Source organism: Aptenodytes patagonicus, chromosome 9 (assembly GCF_965638725.1).
Source record: "Aptenodytes patagonicus chromosome 9, bAptPat1.pri.cur, whole genome shotgun sequence".
Classification (NCBI taxonomy): Eukaryota; Metazoa; Chordata; class Aves; order Sphenisciformes; family Spheniscidae; genus Aptenodytes; species Aptenodytes patagonicus.
In genome coordinates this window covers 358044-379411 of record NC_134957.1, presented here as the reverse complement: position 1 = coordinate 379411, position 21368 = coordinate 358044, and the positions used below count along the sequence as shown (strand labels likewise).

Here is a 21368-nt window from a genome sequence, read left to right as displayed (position 1 = left end):
CAGTCTCCTCCATACACATTGGTCCCTTCTCTGGGAGCAAGGCAGGGCAGCGGTGCTTTGAGAATAATTAGCCATGCACTGTGCCGGAGGAGCTGACAGCGCTGAGGCTCAGCTGAGGCTCAGGTTTTGCTGTGAAAATAGCACTGCCTGCCCGAAGAGCATGTACACACACACACGGTATAGTACCTATGTGCAAAACACAGCTCTGCCCTTTGCTTTGTGCTGCCAACATTTCCAGCCTGTGTTTGACTGTGGTGGGCGCCAGCATGCTTTCCCCTCCCCTTCACCACTAGCCTGGGCAAGCCTTGCTGCAGGGCATGAGGAGGTGGATGTCATTTTTGGAGGAGAAAAGTGTGGCTGCCCTGCACATAGCAGCCCTCCCTGGTTTTTACTAGCGACTGCCGTAATCTCTCTGGCTGGGGCTGTGCAGAGTCTGCGATGCTGCAGAGACAAATGTGCTAGTCCAGCATCTTGCTCTGCTGTGCGAGGGTGGCTGGAGCTCCCAGCAGCTCCTGGGCTCAGGATGCGCTTCGGCTGCTCTGCGGGAAAGGCATTGTGGCTTCTCTGTGGCTCTCCAAGAAGTGAACTTGTCCGAGTACTGGCTGAGGCTTCCCTACGGCTGCGCAACTTCTGCAATGCTCCCTTGCTGGAAGGCTTCTCACCAGCCTCCTGCAAAGCCTGCTGCTTTGCAGAGCTGGCTGGGAGCAGACCACCGCCCTGGCATTCCACTTCCGCTCCAGGGAGTGATTTGCAAAGGTGAGGGTAGGTGTTTGTGCTGGCAGAGGCAGCAGAGCGTGAGAAGATGCAGTGCTTTTAAGGAGTCCGCTCAAGGATGGAGATAACTCCTCTGCATCACCCAGGGACAGGGAGGGGCATGCCAGCACCAAGGTGCGCTGCAGTCCTGAAGCAAAGGTTGATGGCTGGAGGGGCCACCGACACAGGTCCCAGGGGAGCTGCCCCTGTCCATGGGGTTGTGCAGCAGCAGGTTCAACAGCTGTCATCAGTCCCGGTCCTGTTCCTTGTTGCTCCCAGAGAAGCACCTGAGCTGGTGTGGCCACCAGCGTGTGTGCCTCTGGGTACACGTGGCCATCAGACAAGGTGGCAGCACTGCTGTGGGCTCCTGCTCACTGTGGCGTCGTGGCTGCTGCATGGGAGCGGGTGCCCCAGGGAGCTTGCAATGAGGATGGGGTGCTGGGGCTGCCCATGGCCACCCTGAGCAGACATTTGGATCTGGAAAGGTGTCAGCTCAGGCTCCTGCTCTTCTCTTATCCACACCATGCTGAGCACAAAGGCTCCAAGGACTGAGGCTCCTCACCCTCCTTTATCTCTGTTTGCACTGGTGTCAGTGCTGTTGGCATGGTTTACTTAAGATAGCATAAATCCGGTGTGGATGCCCCTGTTTCAGGGAAAGTGATTTTATTTTTTTCTGAACTTGAGCTTAAATCTTCCTAGAGCCTTCAGATAAGAGCGTGTGCATCCTTCCTATCGGCCTAAACAATGTCACTTCGCAGTCAGCTTAAAGTGAAGCAGCAAACAGGCATTCACACTGGGTTAGTGGAGGGAGTTTTTGATGAGTAAGGAGAGTAAGAGCCACAAGTCCTTTTGGATTTTCCAGCTGTGAATCCACAAGCTTAAACCCATCCCCGTGAGAGTAGATGCTGCAGGGCTCTGCGTAGTGGCCTTTGCCAGTGCGGAGGAAGATCTCCTGGGATGGATGTCCTTGAACATGGCAATAACCAGTGGAGGGAGGTAATAGAGCAAAGTGCAAGGCATGGGTGAGGGAAGTGAAGCTGTAATTGCTCTCACAACTGTGGGGCATCAGTGGGTCGTCGTGGAGGTGAACAATGTAGTGAAAGGCAAAAAGCCCACTTGGTCGCAGCAGCCTGTGTTAGCCATAACCTCAGCTACCCTGGCACCTTCCTGCCGATGGGGAAGGCTCGTGCTTTGCATCTGCCACGCACATGTGCCACCACTGTTCCCCTTCCCCCTGGCCTGCATTACTGCACTCCTGCTTTGCTTAGCTTCCTAGTGCTGCTTTCTACTGTCCCTTCTGTGGTGCGTGAAGCTCAGGTTGCTTTAGGCTTGTCCCAGCCATCCCTAAGCTCCAGGGTGGCGGTCTCCAGCCGGATCCCTCCCTGCTCAGTCAGGACAGTTGCTCAGATCACAGGGATGTTGTCCACAGCCTGACAGCTCCTCATAGCTGGTTTCTCCATCCCTGTCTGCATGGAGACCTTTGTCCCCTGAAGGAGACCAGGCTGGAGGGCTGCAGCCCAGCTGGTCACGGGGCTTTAACAGCACCAGGGCCCTTGGCAGTGGAAAGGGATCTCCAGCTGCTTGTGATCAGCTTCCCAGCTCTGAAGCATGGTGCAGATGAAGGCTCATTGCCTGTGGTCTTCATTAGAGAAAAATCCCTATCCCTGAGCAGTATCAAGGAGGTTGGTGCATAGCACCAGTTAGCAAATATTGCATGAGTACTTTGTCATGTAAGTGCTTTCTGGGCTTGCAGCTCTTCCTAATGAAGATGCAGTAGGTCAAGCTTGCAGCCTCCTGCGAACAGGCCAGGCAGCTGCACGCGCCTAGCTGAGTGTGCAGTTGGCGGGTGGGCTGGGGAGGGAGCACGTGGGAAAGATGCAACAGGAGGGGGGGATGCTGGGGCTGGGGTGCTGGGTTTAGAGGTGGCAGGGCTGGGGGTGGCGTTGGGTGAAAACAGAATGATGTGAGGAGCTCAGGGGAAGGCTGGGTGGTGAAGCAGGAGGCGAGGCAGCAGGGCTGGGGCATGGAGCGGATAGGTCGGGAGGTGAACTCTGAGTCGGAGAATATCAGGACAGCTCTGGAGACAGCCAATCCATCCCTGCCCCAGGCAGGAGCAGCTCTACCTCACCTCTTCCTGGCAGGGTGTCTCGCCTGGTCTTAAACACCTCCCCAAGCCACCTCTTCCAGCGCTTTCCTGCCCTTTCTACCAGGAAGGTTTTCTTCTCGTCCAGCTTCAACCTGCCTCGTGTAGCTCCGGGGCTGCCTGTGCTCTGCGCAGCAGAGAGGGAGTTGCTCTTCCACCTCACCACCTGGCCATGGCCTTTCATGTGTCAGGATGCTGCTGTATCTCCCATCACTCCTCTGCTCCTGGGATTCGCGTGACCCAGCCTCCTGCAAACTTTTCTTGCCTGCTGGATTTTTCTAGACTTCTGGTCATTGCTCCTCCAGACTTTCTCCAGCAGGTCATGGTGGCTTAAGGCATTGTGCAAGCCTCTTGCCCCGATAGAGCTGCCCCAAAACCGTTTCAGACCTCTCACTCCCCCATCACAAATTCCTTTTAAATTCAAATCCTGTCCCCCTCCATGCTGCCATCTCTGCTATCCGTCACCTGTGTCACCTGTGGGATCCCACTCCCAGAGTGGCAGTGAGGACGATTCCCCAATTTCGTCTTCCCGGCCAGTTTTGTGCTCGCCTCATTGTAGTTTCATCCAGCTGCAGGGCTGCCCCTTGCTCGCAGGAGACTTGCTGGAGGCCATGCAAAACCCTTGCTGCGGTGGCGATGGAGCTGGCTGGTGATAGCAGCGGGGCCTTGGGATTAGCTGGGTGCCTGGAGGGACCTCAGAGCCCTGCACATCTGGGGGAGGTTGCTGGGCAGCGTGGGCACAGCGCAAGCTGGAGGAAACCCTGCTGTCACCCCTGAGGTCACCATCACCAAGGGAACGTTTTTGGTGCAGGCATTGGGGAGCAGAGGACCACAGGCACTGGTCTGCAGCTCTAAGGGGGTAAGGAGAGCATGGCCTCTTCCTGAAATTTGGGGCTGCAGGGCACAGGGATGGCACCACTCAGCTTTGTGCCCACAAGGGCATGCAGCCCTTTGCAGCAACGGGGCCTCAGTACAGATCTGCACCATGTCTGCTCCCTGCCAGCCCACAGGCCACCTCTCCTGGCTCACGCCGGCTGCATGCAGCTCGGGAAGTACCGCACTCAGTGCACATCGTCTGCAATAGCATCCCACAGTGTGGGGTGGGGCTGCTGGCGTGGTCCGTGCCCTGGCACCGCGGATTTGCTAAGGGCCATGCAGCAACTAGAAAGTGTTCAGGACGTTACAGAAACGACTATTTTTAGGGTTCTGTCTTGGTCAGGGCAAGCTGGTCAGTGCCTTTGCAATCCTCAGTGAACCATGCAACTAGTCTTTGAACTAGAAGGCAGTTGGTACAGGACAGAGCCGAGCAGCGCAGGGAAGGACCCATCACGATGGCTCCCTGCAGTGTGCCATGGTGGTCTCGTGCTGCGGCACTGGGGGTTTGCGGCATAGCTGTGCCAGGCACAACAAGAGGCAATGCACCACGTGGGGATGATGGGCAAGACCCCAGCTGGTGGTCAGTGGCCACCCAGGGCAATCCTTCACGTGGGCTCTGCTGGTGGCAGGGAATGGTTGTCCCCTGTGGCAGCAGAGCTGGGAGCAGATCTCCTGCTCGCACCCAGGTGGTAGGAGAGGGAGCCTTGCGCCGGCACAGGGACCCAAGAGTGCACAAGCAGGCGGGGACCAGGCTGGGATGCAGGAGGATCGGCGACTGCTTTAAGAGGCTGATCTGCCGCCGGCACTGATGCTGACCCAGGCCCGCTCTCCTCCTCCCTGCTGCCCCGGCACTCCCCGGGGAGGATTTGGGAAGGGGTCCAGGCGAAGCAGCATCCTGGTGCAGCTCCTGGGGCAGTCCTGCCTGCGCTCTGTGCCGTCCTGGCTCTGGGAGAGGTGCAGTGTGAGTAGCCGGCAGTGCTGTGGGGCGCAGGCCTGGCCCCACCGTCTCTGCTATCATGCTATTTTTGAATTCTCTTTTGTTTTTTGTTTTTTGTTTTGTTTTGGTTTTGTTTCCTTTTGTTTTCCTTTTTGTTCTGTCTCCTCGTGTTTGGTCCCTAGGAGCCAGCGCTAAGAAACAGGGCGAGGACTTAGCGGATAATGACGGGGATGAAGATGAAGGTATTTCTGTGCTCGAGGCTGCCACTGCATGACACGCAAAGCAACTCCGTTTGCCCGCCATCCGCTGCCATCCCCAGGGAGCCCTATGTGTGTCTGTCTGCCGTGCCGGGCAGCTGCGCGGGGCGGGGGGCAGGTTGGCCGGCTGTGCAGGGCGCCCAGGCCCTTCCCCTCCTCGGGATGGGGGGGAAGCTTGTGGGGTTTTTTTGCTTTAGGAGAAGTTTTCTCCCGCTCCGCTTGAGCGAGGGCAGGGAGGAAGCATGGCAGCTTGGGAGGAGAGGAGCCCTCGGGCACCTGGGCCCATTTCACCCTGAGCCCGGTCACATCCCACCTCCAGCCTCATCCCTCTGGAGTCAGTGACATACAGCTGGGAGCCAGTGACCTCCCTCTCCACCCTTGCCCGGCCCTGCCGTGAGCACCACCACAGGGTGGCCATGCCAGCAGCTTGGCACCTTTGGCACCCACAGGGTACCTCGCCATGCCCAGGAGACCTGAGGTCTGCTCAGACATGGTTTCTGTTAACCTTCTCCACCGAATGCGAGCCAGGTCTTGCTTACAACCAGAGCATCAGCATCAGCCAAGGCAGAGCGAGTGGGCTTTCAAGCAGATGTGCTTCTATATGTATGCCAGGGCTAAGCAAGCTGCAGAATAAGCTATTTTTAGTAAAACGGGGTTGTTCCTCTGCAGGGTATGGAGTCGGTGTGTTTAGCTGCAGGGATGTGAAGAGGAGGCAGGGGGAAGGGTTGGCCAGGGTGCAGCCCTAACGTGCCGAGGACAGTAAAACCTCATGGTGTGCAAGAGTCCCAGGGTAGCTTGAGCACAGCCTGGCAGATGGTGTTTAGGATCTGGGAAACAGATGAAAAGTACCAAACCCCCATTGTTTTCTCACACTAACCTGTGCCCCAGGATCTCTTGTACCAGGGTATAAACTGGCATTCAGCCTAAGTGACTTGACTGTGCTAAATCCCCGCACACTAAATTGTGCTGCAGCGGTTAGGAGCCATTTATTCCCTGGTACCTCTCTGCACATTGTTGCCATTCTGCTGTGAGGATGTCCCTTTGTGCGTCAGCGGGAGCATATGGCAGGGAGGAGAGGACACAGGCACAAGCACCCATGTTCCTGCTCTTTGCATTTCAAGCAGGCGGCCCTGGGAAGACTTGTCCTGCCATAGCTCTGCCACATGGGCAATGTCTGTCCCTGAGGAGCTGTGAGCGCTTTTTGCTCCCCAGGTCTGTGCATTTGCCTGGCTGCATCCTGGCAATAGGAAAAGAGCCGGCACAGGTTTTGCCATATCCTCATTCTCGTGGAGGGAAGAGGTTTTCTATACGGGAGGGAGGCCACCCTTAGCCATGCCACGGGCCACAGCTGGAGGTGGGGATGGCCAGAGGTACCCATCAGCCTGCCCTGTAGCCCCCTGCGATGGGCAAGCCGTGGGGAAGAGCAGACATGGGCAGGGGTTAGGTGGGTGCGAGGGAGCATGTCCACCCCAGCCAGGCATCCCCGCTGAGTTGGTGTGGCTGTGCCCCAGGAGTCCCAGCCCCGCGGGGACTGCAGCGGGGGCTGGCTGCCGGGACAGCACAGTGCACCAGCAAGGGAGGCAGGCAGGGAGCAGCGGCGGGCCGGGGCAGCCGAGGCCGAGCAGCCCCAGCAGGTGATGCCAGCCTGCCCGAGCAAGGTGCTGGGTGTGGGTGAGCATGAGGGAGGGCAAAGTCCATCGGTGCTGGCTTGCCAACCCAGGAGAGGGCTGGGCACCGCAGGCATGTGAGACCTGGCACCATCTCCATGATGGGCGCAACCACCTCCTCCATGTAACGTGGGCAAGATGTACCAGGAGCCAAACGTGTGTTCTTCCCTCACGCCCAGGCTCGGCTCCATGAGGGATCCCGGGCCAGTGGGACAGAAGGGGCAGGACGTCCCCTGGACAGGGCCAGTCAAGAGAAGGAGCGTGGCTGCTCCCTGTCCCGTAGGCTCCTGCAGTCCTTCCTCCCCGGTCCTCAGGGTCCCATTCCCCATCCTCACTCCATGCCTCATGCCCGGTCCTCATCTGGATGCCATGCTGAACTCCCTGACACACACACGTGCACACACTGTCTGCCTCATCACCATGTCTGTGTCTGGGCACTGGGGTGCCTTGGGTTCACATCCAGGCAGCCGGCAGGTTTCTGACTTCCCAGGGGGATGGGAAGGGGGGGGGGGGCAGGAGAGTCAGATGTTGGAGCACCCACCAGTGCCCCCCCCGCCTTCCAGGTCCTGCACACGCCCATCCCTGCCCCCCCCACAATGCCAGCTTCCAGGACTCCCAGAGCTGAGGGCTTGGGTCCAGCCAAAGATGGGACATGGGGCTGCATCCCAGGGCTGGACTCTGCAACTCCCACCTGCAACGGAGGTGCTGCTGGTCTGGCTCCCACACGTGGGCCAGAGCCCGGCTCTGGGGAAGAGCAGCCAGGTCCAGCCAGCATCTCTCCCACATGTGCTGAGACCCCCAAGGGGACAGCAGTGTGGGGACGGCACAGCAGCTGCCACCACCCGGAGAGGGGCTGACGGGGTTGGTTCAGTGGTGGTTGGCTTTGGAGGTCCATGCTCTAGCCCTCAGAAGAGCTCTGGGTTTGGCTCCTAAGCCCCCTCCCTGGTCCTGGCAGCTGGCATTGCCCTCGTCCTTGGTCTGCCTGTTGGGCAGGGTGCTGCGGCTGTCAGCAGGGTCCTGTGTTTAACCGCCTCTCCTTCCAGACATCCGGGACAGCGGGGCCAAGCCGGTGATGGTGTATATCCATGGTGGCTCATACATGGAGGGCACGGGGAACATGATAGACGGCAGCATCCTGGCCAGCTACGGGAACGTGATTGTCATCACCCTGAACTACCGCGTTGGAGTGCTCGGTATGGGCTGGCCAGCGTGGGCTGTGCCGCCAGCACGGCCGGGCAGCGGGATGAGTCCCCACGGCCAACCAGGCTTGAACCAGCTGGGAAGGGGGTGGGGGGGGGTGTGGGGGCCGGCAGGATGGGGGCTGCGCTGCAGGTGCTGCCCCTGCCCTCCGCCCTGGCCGACAAGCAGGGTGCCACGTGGCAGTGCCCCCAGCGGGCGGTTGCAGCGTGGTCTGGCTCCTGGCACTTCCCCCCCCCAGGCTCATTTACACAACCTGGCTCAGCTGAAAGCAAATATTGGTCTGCGGTTAAATAAATAATAAATATGTTTACCCAGTATCTCCTCCTGAGAGGGCTTGGAGCGGTGAGCTGCCAGTGGACACTGCCTAGCTGTCCCTGGGGACCCGGCAGCTCTCCCTCCCTGGGCGTGGGCTGCCTCCAAGCCAGTTGAGCTGCCGGGACCCCTGCAGCCACCTACTGCAGCCTGGCTGTCTGCAGAGGGGATCACAGAAGGCTGTCAGGTGCCGTATAGAGGAGGGCGGCAGTCCCATTTTTACAAGCACTGGTGACCTAGAGAGGTGACACAGGGTCAAAAGACGGTCCCCTACCTGCCACAGCAGAAACCTCCAGGTGCTGGGACACAGGAGATTTGCCTGGAGCATCATTGCTGCGTCCCTTAGCAGCAGGGAGAACAAGGGGTGTGGAGGTTTGCGGAGAGCTATTTCCCAGCCAAGCTGCTGGCAGGGCCAGCTCTCTTCCTAGCGATCCAGCCTGGCACGGTGCTCTCCCCAGGCAGCTGGGCTCCTGGCCGGTACCTGGAGCAGCATATCCTTCTGATGGCCTCCGGACCCCATAGTCACTTGGGGAAGATGGCAGTTACCTGGTAGAAAATAGGCTTTTCAGTAAAAACAAGCCTATTCAAGACCTTTCAATATTACAAGTCAGGCCTTTAAGATGGATAGGTGCAAATTTAAGAGACATAAATCACAATATGAAATAAGACTTAAATGGTGTCATCGTCGTCTCCATTGAAGTGCTGCAGCACACCCAGCCAGAGCACCTACAGTGCTGGAGCAGCACTGGCACCACTCCCTGCCTGCTGGGATTACCCGCCTGGATTTTACCTCAGGACCATGGTTTTGGCTTCCTGCTTTGCAAACGAAACACTGATAGCTTATCTTGGGTGTTCCCTTTGCTATTGAAAGCATTTCTCAGCATCTTCCTCACTGAGAGCCTTTGTATTTTAAGCTGCAGTTGGTTCCTCTGCCCAGCCCACCACCTTACATTTATAGAGCCTCCTCCAGGCCATGCTAGTCCATGGAAAGCATTGGCTGTGCACACACTCAGCCTGCCTGCAGCCACTGGTGCTTTCTTTGGCTTTCCTTGGAGCATGCATGAGATGTCTTGACTCGTTATTAGCACAGGTAGTAGTCTGGGTAGGACAGGGCTTCGTGCCCATCATCCTGTCACTGCTTGCAGTTGGCTGGAGAGGCTCTCCGGGGCTTGCAGCTGCACTTGCAGCCTTTAGCCCCTCTGTGCCGTGCAGAGGGTGGCTAGAGGTCGGTGGTATCCCTGCTCCAGCTTAGAGCTCACAGGACTCTCAAGGTAGTGGGATCTCGTGGTGGGACAGGGTCCCATAGAAGTTCCTCTAGGCCTGGGGAAGGGGGGTGGGAGGTCAGGACACCCTCTGCTTCCTCATCCCTAACCAGGCTCTCCTTGGCCCATAGGGTTCCTGAGCACGGGGGACCAGGCTGCCAAGGGCAATTATGGGCTGCTGGACCAGATACAGGCGCTGCGCTGGGTCAGTGAGAACATCGCCTTCTTTGGGGGAGATCCCTTGCGGATCACCGTCTTCGGCTCCGGCATCGGTGCCTCCTGCGTCAGCCTGCTCACCCTCTCCCACCACTCTGAAGGTAGGTGCCAGCTGTGCCCAAGGATGCTGCAGCTGCGAGCAAGCACCCTGGCTGATGCTAACCCAGGGAAGGGAGCCCACCCGGGTGCTGCTGGCTACCCTAGCAAAGTCAGGGCTGCTTTTTAATTAGTCACTGGTGAGAGCCTTACCCAGGGCCAGGAAGCAAAACCTTCTGACGGTGGGCAGGGAGAAGCCAACAGCAGAGCACGTGGGAGCCAGGGATGGCACTGGTACTCCCAGCGTGCGGGGCTGCAGCCTGGGGCCAGCACCTGGGTGTGGGGAGAGGTGGGGACCCCTTCTGTCCAGGCGCCTGGGCTCGCCCACGTGCAGGTGTGGAGGGGGTGTAGGGCATCAAGCAGGACACCAGGAGCATGGATCTCAGTGCTAGGAAAAGCATTCATACTGGAATAGAGGGGAGGCCAGACCTGAGCCTGGGGAGGGATGGAGGGCCCCATCTTGGGAGACTGGGAGAGCTGGAAGTGCTGCGACTAGTAAAACACAGATGGAAGTGATATGATTGATATCTGTAAATATAGCAGAGTGTTTACCCTAGATAAAGATAGGAATTATTTACACTAAAAGATTGTGTTGACATAAGAGCAAATGCATGTGAACCACCTGCAAAGACATTTACATTGAGCATTGGGGGAAGAAAAATTAACCATGGGAGTAGAGGTGTTCTCGATAAACATCCTAAAGGAAATTGCAGGAGCAAAGCCTGAACTGGACATGGTCCACAGGGTACCAGCCTGCCAGGGACTTGGTCACAGGGGCTTTATATGAGGGTGCAGCCCTCTTCCCGTGCTGTGTCCTCAAGCGTGGTGCAGGGGAGAGGGGGACACGTGTGGGCAGTGGACACGGGCATGAGTCTGCACCTTAGAGACACACAAAATTGCACTTGAAGCCATTGTGAAGAGCTGCAGTCCTGCTCAACAGCTTGGGAATGACACAGGAACGAACGAGAACTTCAGAACCTCAGCAGGGCTGATGAAATGGCAGAGGGTGTACAGGAGGGGGCTGGTGCTGGCCAGGCTGCTGGCAAAGTTGGACAGCCTTCTTCTGGCCCTGGGAGTTGTCAATGGACTGATTGCCCCGATATTGAAAGCAGGAATGATCTCAGCCCAGGCTGCTGCACAGGTGGCTGCACCAGCACCAGCATCATGGTCTGCTTGGTAGTATTCGATGTGGAGGTTTTGCAGGTGCTGTGGGCAGCACGAGGCTGGCATTAGCTGCAGTGAGAGATGGCAGAGCCTGTGCTCATGATGGGGAGTGAAGGGCAGCACCACACTGAGCCCACACCTGGCACAGGGCTCGTAGGATGCTGGCAGTTCACCATGGAGTCAAAGGCAAACCCGAAACAGCTCTCTTCTCCCAGATTTCTCCAGTTAGTTCTTTTCGGTTAAACTTGCCTGATTCTGGCAAACCACTTGCCCTGCGGTGAGCCCACACCCATGCAGACCCGTCATCGTGGGGAAGCTCTGCTTCCCACTGATGGCCCTTCCCCAGGGACAAGAGTGGGGCTGACAGGCTGCCCATGCCTCTGCACCCATCCCTGCTGCCCATCAGGGTGCCCAGCGGTTGCAGCTGGCTGCCAGCCTCTCCTCTGATGGACCAGCAAACTGAAGCAGAGAGGCTGAGACATGCTGCCATGGCCCATGGGATCAGAGTATGCAGAGGAGCTCCAGAGCCTCCTACGTGGTGGGATATCCCAAGCAGGCTCTGGAGCCCACCAGTGCCCCATGCTCCCTCTGCGCCAGAGCCTGTGGCACAGCCAGCACCAGCCCACCCTATGCAGAGTGTTCCTGCTCTCAGGGTGGCTGCTTCCACCGCTGGGCTCCCCTTGGTGCCCCAAGGACCAGCGCACTGGGGGATGCTCTGTCCCACAGACCCAACAACAGAGGCATGTCTGGACCTGGTGGGCAGCTGCTTCCTAAAAGCTGGCAGCTTGGGCACTCCCACATTAAGTCCATGGTGGTCCCTAGTCTTCCATGACTGCCCTGCAGCCCGCTGGCTCTGCTGTCACCATTGCTGGTGCCCTGCCATGTTTGCATAAAGCAGGGAGAAACAAAAAGGCAGGTAAAGCTGAAGTGATCCAACCCTGGCAGCATGTATGGAGCTGCTGTTGCCCACTCAGGACATGTCTGTTCTGGGTAGGCCCCTTTCCCTGCTGCCCCGGGGCACTCAGTACACTTGTGCTCAGTCCATGCTCCTGCATGAGTGCCCGGTGCCTGAAGTCAGCCCCTCTGTCGTCCTGCTCCCTCTGTGCCAGCTCCTGAGCTGTTGCCCCATCCTCTTCAGGTGACTTGGACAAATATTATGGGTTTTAGATTACAGTAAGCTCAAGAAGCTCAAGAACATGGAAAATGTGAGTTATACCTACAGAGCCACTGCTGATGTTGCAATGCCAGAGCAGGGCAGGACCACTTTTGGGGCTCCTGGGGTAGGATTCCCAGCTACCCAGAGCCGTGTGGGGCAGGCAGCAGCTCTCTAAGCCCACAGGAGGAGGTGCTTTTGATGGCTAAAGCCAGAGGATGCTTTGCTTGTGCTAGATGGTAAATTGAGCAGCGTGTAGGAAAGGAGCACGGATAAGTCTTTGCAGACTCGTTTCTGAGCAGCAGGCAGGGCAGGGCATGGTCTGAGGCTGCAGGGGCCCATGCGGGGCTGTGCCGTCCCTGTGTGGATAGCTGGGGCTCTGCGTGCCCTCCTGCCCTTGTGCAGGCACCCTGGGCAGCGTGGGCACAGGCTTGGGTAGTCTTTTACAGGCTGAAAGCTCCTACTGAAAGGCAAAGGGTTTTCTCTGCCCATACTGAGTGTGAAAGGCTGGGGAAGGGACACTGGGTGTAATGCATTCACGGTGCTTCTTAGGGTGCTTTTCTCCATCACAGGAGTGCCTGGGAGGCAGGTGGAGATCGCGGGGAGGTGCTCTTGGTCCAGGAGTCTCCTCTCTGGGATTGGGTGCTTCTGGCAGGGCAGCCCCAAGGCTGCAGACTGATTTTCATGGTCAGATGGTGACACCTCTTTGGAATCAGGACTGTGTGCTTGGCTGCCCAGGTGGCCTCAACCACTTGTACGGGCCCAGGATAGAGGGAGCAGCATGGAAAGAGGTTGGGGGTGGATTGGAGGGGCTGCTCCCTGACTTTCCAGCCACGAAAAATACTGTCATGCCAGTATAGCACTTTTCAGGTGACACTAGGCTTTCTGCCACTAAACCCTGCACCTGTGTGCCATGTCTTTTGCTGCCCCATCCAGCCCCAATGCCTGTGATGTGATCCCCCCCTGCATCACAGCTGCGCTGGATGCCCAGCACCCTCGTTGCTGTGGCAGGGGAGCTGCTGTTGGCTGTAAATGCCGTGAGGTGGGAAGGGAGTGCTCGATGCTGCAGACAGTGTCACATCAAAGCAAATGGCCATAAAATGACCTCAAAAAAACCCCTGTGCCGGAGCACCCATTTCCCCAGGGACAGGGCAGGGGCTCTGGAGCACAGCAGGAGAGCTGTGCTAAGATGCAGCCTGCAGACCAGGCAGGTTTGTTTTTATCACATCAAAATAAAACTCATAGTGATCAAGAACTATTAATGAAGCTGCTAATTTGTGCCTGCTCTGCCAGGCGCTGCGAGAGGCAGACACTGGAGGCTGGTGCAGTGCATGCTGTGTCTGGCTGCTGGGGAGACCGGCGGCTCCCCTGCCAGCTTCAGCCCTTGTAGGCGGGTGGATTCCTCGCCTAGGACGGAAGTGCTGCTTCTCTCCCCAGCTGGCCATGCCAGGGCAGGAGCAGTCGCTGCCAGGCAAACCTCTTGTGCTTCCTTTGCCCTATCTCCAGCTCTGTGGGGGCTGCTGCCCTTCGCTGCCAGCTGTGGGGATGCTCAGACCTCAGCTGGACAAGGCACCCAGCACCCTGCTTTGAGCAGGGCTTGGCCCAGACAACTCCAGAGATGTTTTCAGTCCCAGCTACTGTGCAAAGTGAAGGGGAAATCAGGAGCTGGCAGCAACCTGCAGCACCGGGCACCCTCCGGCAGAGCCCTGGTCCCACCACGTGCCTCCGCTGTGCTGTGGCAGCCAGCTCTGCAGGACACGGGGTGCATCGGGACCCTCACCTTGGAGGGGAACAGGCAGGGAAGGCAGAGCTGCATCTTCCTGCCTGGGCCCCAGCAGGCTGGAGGGCTCTGGGGTGAGCTGCAGGGTAGTGATGCCTCCCTGAGGTGCTTATTGGGCTTCAGCTGGGTGCTGGCATGGAGGGGGAGGATGTGGCAGGACTGGGCTCTCACAGACTCCTGCGTCCTCCTGGGTCAGGACATGGCCATGCAGAGACACAGTGAAGGGGCTTCATCAGGGATGTGACCAGCTGTTGGTGACACCAGCTGCCTGTGCTTCCCCAGGCAGGGGCAGGCAGGGGCAGAGCCTAGCCTGGTGGGTCTGTCTGGGAAGTGATGCTGCTGGTGGGGATCAATAGCTGCTGCTGGGATGGCATCTCCTGGGAGCCAGGGAACCCCCATCCTGACTCTTTGGCATGTGGATGATGGTGCAGAGCAAGCAAATCCATGGCCAGTCTCCAGCCTGTAGGCTGGGTACGGCTTTCTAGGGCACTGGTAGGTGACAGAGCTTGTGACTTCTCTTTCTTCCAGCACATGGGACTGTATGTCAGGTACTTGGCAGAGCAAGGACTGTGCGTGCAGACAAGAGCTATGGACATGGTGGCTGGGAGCCAGGAGCCCCTGAACACTTCTGCTGCGGGAAGGTGCATGCCCCCCTGCAGAGCGGCATGGCCTTGGCTGCCCAGGGGGTCTCATGCAGGTGCTCCGCATTTCAGGGCGGCCAGGGGCAGCCCCGTGGCCACCATGCTGCTGAGCCAGCACCATTCAGGGACCGCCTGAGACAGTCCCTCACAGGGAGCAAGTGCCAGGGTCTGGTGAGGGCGCAGGCAGCACTCGGGGTGCAGGAGAAGGCTGGCCAGAGAGCAGGGACCCCAGGGTGCACCCTGAGCCCGGCTGCCTTTCACCGCCCCGGAGGCTCCGCTTCCTCACCGCCCTTTGTATTCTGAGCACAAGCGCCATTGACATGGGGCTGGAGCACAGCCACGCATTCCTCTGCCTGGGCCAGGGCCTTTGTGGCCCCATTTTCCAGGGCGAAAGTCCACTCCCTCTGTGTTCCCAGTGGCAGAAAGGCCCTCTTTGTGCATCTGGCAGCATGCTCCTGCGGGGCCGGATTGGCACCGAGCAGCCCCAGCTGGGCAGGAAGCGGCAGGGAGGGGGGCGAGGGGGACCCTGACAAAGCGCTGGGGTGGGACATGCAGGGTTAAGTGTCCCTGAGCAGGCGTTAACCCTCCCACTGCTGCCAGCCTGCAGCCTGGCTGCTCAGTGAAGCCGGTGCCACCCTGGGCGCTGAGGATGGCGCTGAGCCAACAGCAGCATGTGCCCCTTGGGGGCTCAGGCAACACGTTCTTGGGGTGGCTGGGACAGCATGGGCTGCTTGGCAAGGCCAGGCTGTGATGCAACCATGGCCACTCTCCTTCCCGCACCAGGACGGGGTTGCCGGGCTAACCCCTGCAATGGGATCCCTGGGGAGCACAGCAGCCCTTGCTTGCTGCCAGGAGCACCCACTGCATGCCCAGCTGTCACCCTGCCACCCTCATGGTGGCCCTGAGCTGAGCCCCCCGTGCGAGCCCGGCTCAGCGGGCAGCACAGCCTGGGTCAAGGCCAGGCGCAGGCTGGAGCACTGGGTCCTTGCAGGGGTCCAAGGGCATTGATGCCTTCTCCATGCTGTATCCTGCACTGCAGCACTGGGGTGTTGGAACGGTGCTCAGCCCGCTGCAAGCTTCCTCTGCTCCTTGCCTGTCTTGCAGGTCTCTTCCAGAGAGCCATCATCCAGAGTGGCTCCGCGCTCTCCAGCTGGGCGGTGAACTACCAGCCTGTGAAGTACACCAGCATGCTGGCCGACAAGGTGGGCTGCAACGTGCTGGACACAGTGGACATGGTAGACTGCCTGCGGCAGAAGAGTGCCAAGGAGCTGGTGGAGCAAGACATCCAGCCGGCTCGCTACCACGTGGCCTTTGGGCCAGTCATTGATGGGGATGTGATCCCGGACGACCCGGAGATCCTGATGGAGCAGGGCGAGTTCCTCAACTATGATATCATGCTGGGGGTCAACCAGGGTGAGGGACTGAAGTTCGTGGAGGGGGTGGTGGACCCCGAGGACGGTGTCTCAGGCAGTGACTTTGACTACTCAGTCTCCAACTTTGTAGACAACCTGTACGGCTACCCCGAGGGCAAGGACACCTTGCGGGAGACCATCAAATTCATGTACACAGACTGGGCTGACAGGGACAACCCTGAGACACGTCGCAAGACTCTGGTGGCCCTCTTCACTGACCACCAGTGGGTAGAGCCATCGGTGGTGACGGCTGACCTGCATGCCCGCTATGGCTCCCCCACCTACTTCTACGCCTTCTATCACCACTGCCAGAGCCTGATGAAGCCTGCGTGGTCTGATGCAGCCCATGGGGATGAGGTGCCTTACGTGTTCGGCATCCCCATGATTGGCCCCACAGACCTCTTTCCCTGCAACTTCTCCAAGAACGATGTCATGCTCAGCGCCGTGGTGATGACCTACTGGACCAACTTTGCCAAGACAGGGTGAGTGGGGATGGGTGCTGTGCCTGGGAGGTCTGCACTCACTGCAGCTGCACCCCTTGGGACAGTGCTGTGGTGGGGGATGTCATGCCCAGAGGTGCATGTGCTGTACCTTCACTGAGGTCAGGGCATCAACCACACAGCGAGAAGCTGAGAGCACGGCCAGCCCCCTGGGACAGGATCCAGCCAAGCACAGGGGTGGGGAGGTTGGTTGGCCGTGGTTATCGTGGGTGAGACTTGACCCAGGGTTGGGGTGCTGCCCAGCCATGCAGGACCTTTTGCCAGCCCACCCTGTGCCACCACTGGCAAAGGTCCCCCCCCAGCCTCCATCTCCACATCCAGCTCTCCCTCCTCGCCTTTCTGGCTTTTCCCAGTGCTAGCTCTGTTTTGCCTGTGTTTCGCAGGGACCCCAACAAGCCTGTCCCCCAGGACACCAAATTCATCCACACCAAGGCCAACCGGTTTGAGGAGGTGGCCTGGTCCAAGTACAACCCCCGTGACCAGCTGTACCTGCACATCGGGCTGAAGCCACGGGTACGCGACCACTACCGGGCCACCAAGGTTGCTTTCTGGAAGCACCTGGTCCCCCACCTGTATAACCTGCATGATATGTTCCACTACACCTCCACCACCACCAAAGTGCCGCCACCCGACACCACACAGAACTCCCACATCACCCGCCGGCCCAACGGCAAGATCTGGACCACCAAGCGCCCTGCCATCTCGCCTGCCTACAACAGTGAGAATGGGAAGGAGAAGTGGAGCCCAGAGCAGGAGGCAGGCACCCTGCTTGAGAGCCCCCGCGACTACTCTACCGAGCTGAGTGTCACCATTGCTGTGGGCGCCTCCCTCCTCTTCCTCAACGTGCTGGCCTTCGCCGCCCTCTACTACCGCAAGGACAAGCGCCGGCAGGACACGCACCGGCAGCCCAGCCCCCAGCATGGCACCACCAATGACATCACCCACGCGCCTGATGAGGAGATGCCCTCCTTGCAGGTGAGCCAGGGGCATCGTGAGTGCGAGGCTGTGCCACCCCACGACACCCTGCGCCTGGCTGCTCTGCCCGACTACACCCTCACCTTGCGCCGCTCTCCGGATGACATCCCGCTCATGACCCCCAACACCATCACCATGATCCCCAACTCGCTGGTGGGGCTGCAGACCCTGCACCCCTACAACACTTTTACCGCCGGCTTCAACAGCACAGGGCTCCCGCACTCACACTCCACCACCAGGGTATAGCTGCCCGCCGCCGGCGCACACGCATGCACGCACGCACACGCACGCAGCAAACACTGGCAGAGGGACCGGTGGGGCCAACAGAGCCCCCAGACGGAGGGGCAGTGCCCACGGACGGTGTGGCACCGAGCCTGGAGACCCATGGGGTCCCGGCATGGCTGGATGCCCCGGTCTTCCCCTGGCGCTTTATTTCGTTCCTATCTAACTTTTGAGAAGTGCTTTGATTCTCCCGGCTCCCGGCCAGAGGGCCCCGTGGGTCGACCCAGGGCGCTGATGGGGTGCAGGGGGGACACGGTGTAGTCCCTGCACCCATGTACTGGCATGGGCGGGCAGGGGGGACCCCACTGGCAGTGGCCACGGGGCTCCCCGCACCGGGGCTGTGCCTCCCCACAGGGTAATCGCATCCCCAGTGCTCCGCCTGCTGAGCACCCCACGACTGACAAGGAACGGGGCTGGGCAACCCTCTTGGCCAGTGCCTGGGCATCCCCAGGCAGCTTGGCATCTTGAGTGCCCTGGAAAAGGCTCCTTCACTGTGTCGAGAAGTGGCCCTGGGCCATGGTGCTATAGGCAGAGGGAGCAGGCGGGGTCCAGGGACCCAGCCTTGTGCTGGGTGTGGGTGCTGGGGCCAGTGCTGGGGCCTGGGGACCCCAGGGACCCTGGGAGTGAGGCCCCGGGCTGGAGACTCGGCACCTCTGCCCCTCTTTGCGCTGCAGAGAATCTCTTTTGTGTCAGTCGTTTCTCTTTGCAGAGACGTTTTTTAAGCAGATCTTTAGTTCTTTACACACTAACGGAGTCGCCGCGTTTTGTCCTTTGTAAAGATTTTAAAACCAAGTGTTCTTGATATAAAATAAAAAGCCAGTTAGAAGCCAGCGTGTGCGCGCGGTGCCGGCCCCCATGGCCCCCGCCTGCCGCGGGCAGGCACCAGGCAGGGCACTGCCTCCTGTGCCGTGGGGCCGCACTCTTTTGTATTTTTGATATTCTTCCTCCTCTGTCGCCCGTGCCAACGTATTTCAGCCAAATAGCCTACCCAACGGTCTGCCCGCGAGCACCCCCACCCCGGCCCACCCCGCTGCCACCACCAGCCAGTGCCACCCACTGCCCCACGTGGGCATCACCTCCTGTGAGCACCGTCTGCCCACCCCCATCAACCCAGGGCAGCCCTCCAGCACCGTGTCCCAGTGCTCCCCACCCTGCCCTGCTCCCCTGGGAGCATCCCACGTCCCTTCACCACTACCCCAGGGCCATCCTGTGCCCTCCCTGCTCGCGCTGCTGCCCGAAAGCAGAGCCAGTGGTTTGCAGCCTGCGGCAGAGGTGGGCAGTGCTGCGGGGCTGTCAGGAGCAGGATGAGCTGTGCACCGACAGCGACTCTGCTTCCCACCTAGCTCCCGCTGGGGCCTTTCCCCTGTTGCAAGGTGACCCCAGCTCCGGCATCCAGGGCATGTGGCCAGGATAGATGCCTGGGCAGGGGCTGCTCGAGTGGGGCCGCTGGTGGTGATGCAGCCTGCATGGGGCTGGGAGCACCCGCCCTGGGGCACCCACTGGGCTGGTGGTGACCACCAAATCGCATACGGCTGCGGGTAGTGGGGTTCAAGGCGAGGGGCTTCAGTGCAGCTGGGCGTGGAGAAGGACCTGCCTGGGAGCCCATGCGGGGCACCCCAGTCTCAGCCCCCCACCGTGGGCGCTGGCACCCGGGGCCTTGAGAGGCAGGAAGAAGGGACGGGTCCTTGTGGGGACACCATACCTCATCCCTGTGCAAGACGGTCCGGCTGGCAGACGCTGCCTGCGCTGGCGGCCGTGACGCACCGGTGCCGGCTGGCCCTACTGCCTGGGGCCAGCGCATCCCTGGCCCTGCACCCTGCCCTGGCCCTCGCTCCTGGGCAGGGCTGAGGGTGAGGATGCTCGTTGGAGAATGTATTTATACCCTGTCACCTGCGCAGAGTAACAAATTCCAAATAAAACAGAAGTGATATTTTTAAGTGGTGTATCTTGCCTCTTCTTGGAGCATGCAGGGACTGGGGGCTCCCAGGCTGGGTGGGGTGTACTGTGCTGACTCAGAGCCACCCCAGCCATGTCTGTGCCTGCAGGCAGAGGGTCCGGATGGTCCCTGTGTCCCTGGCACCCACCCCACGGAGGCAGCAGGAGGACCCCGGTATCACCCCACCAGGTCAGGGTGCTGGACCCCCAGCGCAGCACGCATGCAAGCCAGCACTGTGTGACCCAGGATTGCCAACACCGTGTGCCACACTGGGGGGGTCCCCACATGCCCCCAGCCCTGCTGGGCACCCCCCCAGCACTGAGACCCCATGTGGGACCTCATCTGCCCCACAGCCCCCTCCCACCGAGCTCCCCTCTCCTTTCCCAGCCCAGCTCCCCTCCCCCTGCTTGCCAACCAGAAAAGCTGCTGGTTTCATTTCTTTTTAATGTAATTTCAACTGGAGTTGCCATGGAAACCAGGCATGGGGCCTGAATCGCCTCTAGGCAGTGTGCAGGCAGCAGAGCCAGGGCTGAGGCCCTGAGCCAGGGGGGCTGGGGGGCAGGCAGGGGACAGGCGGGGGCCTGCGTGGGGGGCTCTGCCCTGCTCTCCTGGGGGCCCCTTGCAGCTGCAGTGCCACTGGCACATGTCACCCTGCTCAGCACCATGCTCAAGCCCCTGTGCTGGATCCCCCATAGCCCCCGGTACTGCCCAATGTGGGGGTCCCACAGCCCCTGCCAGCCTGTGCCCTGTGTCCTTGAGCTGCAGCACACGGCAGGCAGTGTGGGCATGGCCTGGAGACACCAGCCTGGGATGGCAGCAGGCCCCTCACACCATGGGGCAGATGGAGAGGGTGGGGAAGGTGCCGGAGGCAGGCAGCATGCCGTGCCATGCTGTGTCATGCCATGCCATGCCATGCCGCCAAGGGCAAGGATGCTGCAGAGCGCCTGGGATGGGTAGCAGCAGGGCCGAGCCAAGATGGGACGCCAATGGGACTCCCGCCGAGGGCACAGGGCTGCCTTCCACTGGGCTTTTCCATGCCGATGGGCAGAGCTGCTCCCTGCAGGTTCAGCTCTCTGGATGGGGGGATGGCTGCCCACCCTGAACCCTGACCCGCAGCCCCATCCAGTGCTGCCCCAACTGCTGCCCCCCTGGTCCAACCCACTCGGCAGCCCCAGGACTGCGGTCCCAGGATCCTCCCTCGCAGCCACTGGGTGCCCCTGTTTAGTGACTGGCTGTGAGAGGAACCAAGATGAAAAACCCACATCAGGCCATGGGGCTGGGTTTCCATGAAAATGCCGGTGCTCTGCAGCACAGCTCCAACAGCAGCCACCTCACCACGGTCCGAGCAGTAGGACCAGCCCTGCCTGGTGGCCCGGTGACACCAGCATCACCACCAGCTGCCCATGCTGTGGTGCCTAGTGCCCTCTTGAAGGGGAGATGCCTTTCTGCCCCAGAATAGGAGCTTGCCCTGCCCTTCTGTCCCCCTTCCTCAGCCTTGCACAGCCACACCTGCCTGCTGTCCCCATGTGCCAGCACGGCCACCCCACCTAGGACCCCAAGGGCAAGCTGGTGACAGATGACGTTGCTATTATGCTACTGCCTTTGCAAAACTTCCCAGCCTGCCATCTGTCCAGGGTCTCCTTGACCATCAGCAGTGTTTCTTTGGAGACGTGGCAAAGCCCAGGGGACACTGTGTCCCAGAGGGCACGTGCAGTTAACATCTGTGTGACAATTGTGGGATATCCTCAGCATCCGGTGACGTGTTTAGGGCTGCTGGCAAAGAGAAGCCTAAGGGAACTGAACTGC

At 59.9% G+C, this 21368-nt stretch overlaps 1 protein-coding gene across 4 annotated transcripts in view; it reads left to right on the top strand.

Moving 5' to 3' along the window:
• The window catches only part of NLGN3 (neuroligin 3), a 41699-nt gene extending 23060 nt beyond the window's left edge, over window positions 1-18639 (top strand). For 3 of the 4 annotated variants that reach the window (XM_076346833.1, XM_076346832.1, XM_076346835.1), the window contains 5 exons: window positions 4892-4951; window positions 7677-7826; window positions 9539-9724; window positions 15562-16351; window positions 16753-18639. In XM_076346833.1, the coding sequence (XP_076202948.1) occupies window positions 4892-4951; window positions 7677-7826; window positions 9539-9724; window positions 15562-16351; window positions 16753-17590 (2024 nt within the window). In that variant the 3' untranslated portion in view covers window positions 17591-18639. The remainder of the gene's footprint in view (window positions 1-4891; window positions 4952-7676; window positions 7827-9538; window positions 9725-15561; window positions 16352-16752) is intronic. The other variant, XM_076346834.1, reaches the window with a different exon arrangement.
• Window positions 18640-21368: the final 2729 nt, after the last annotated feature.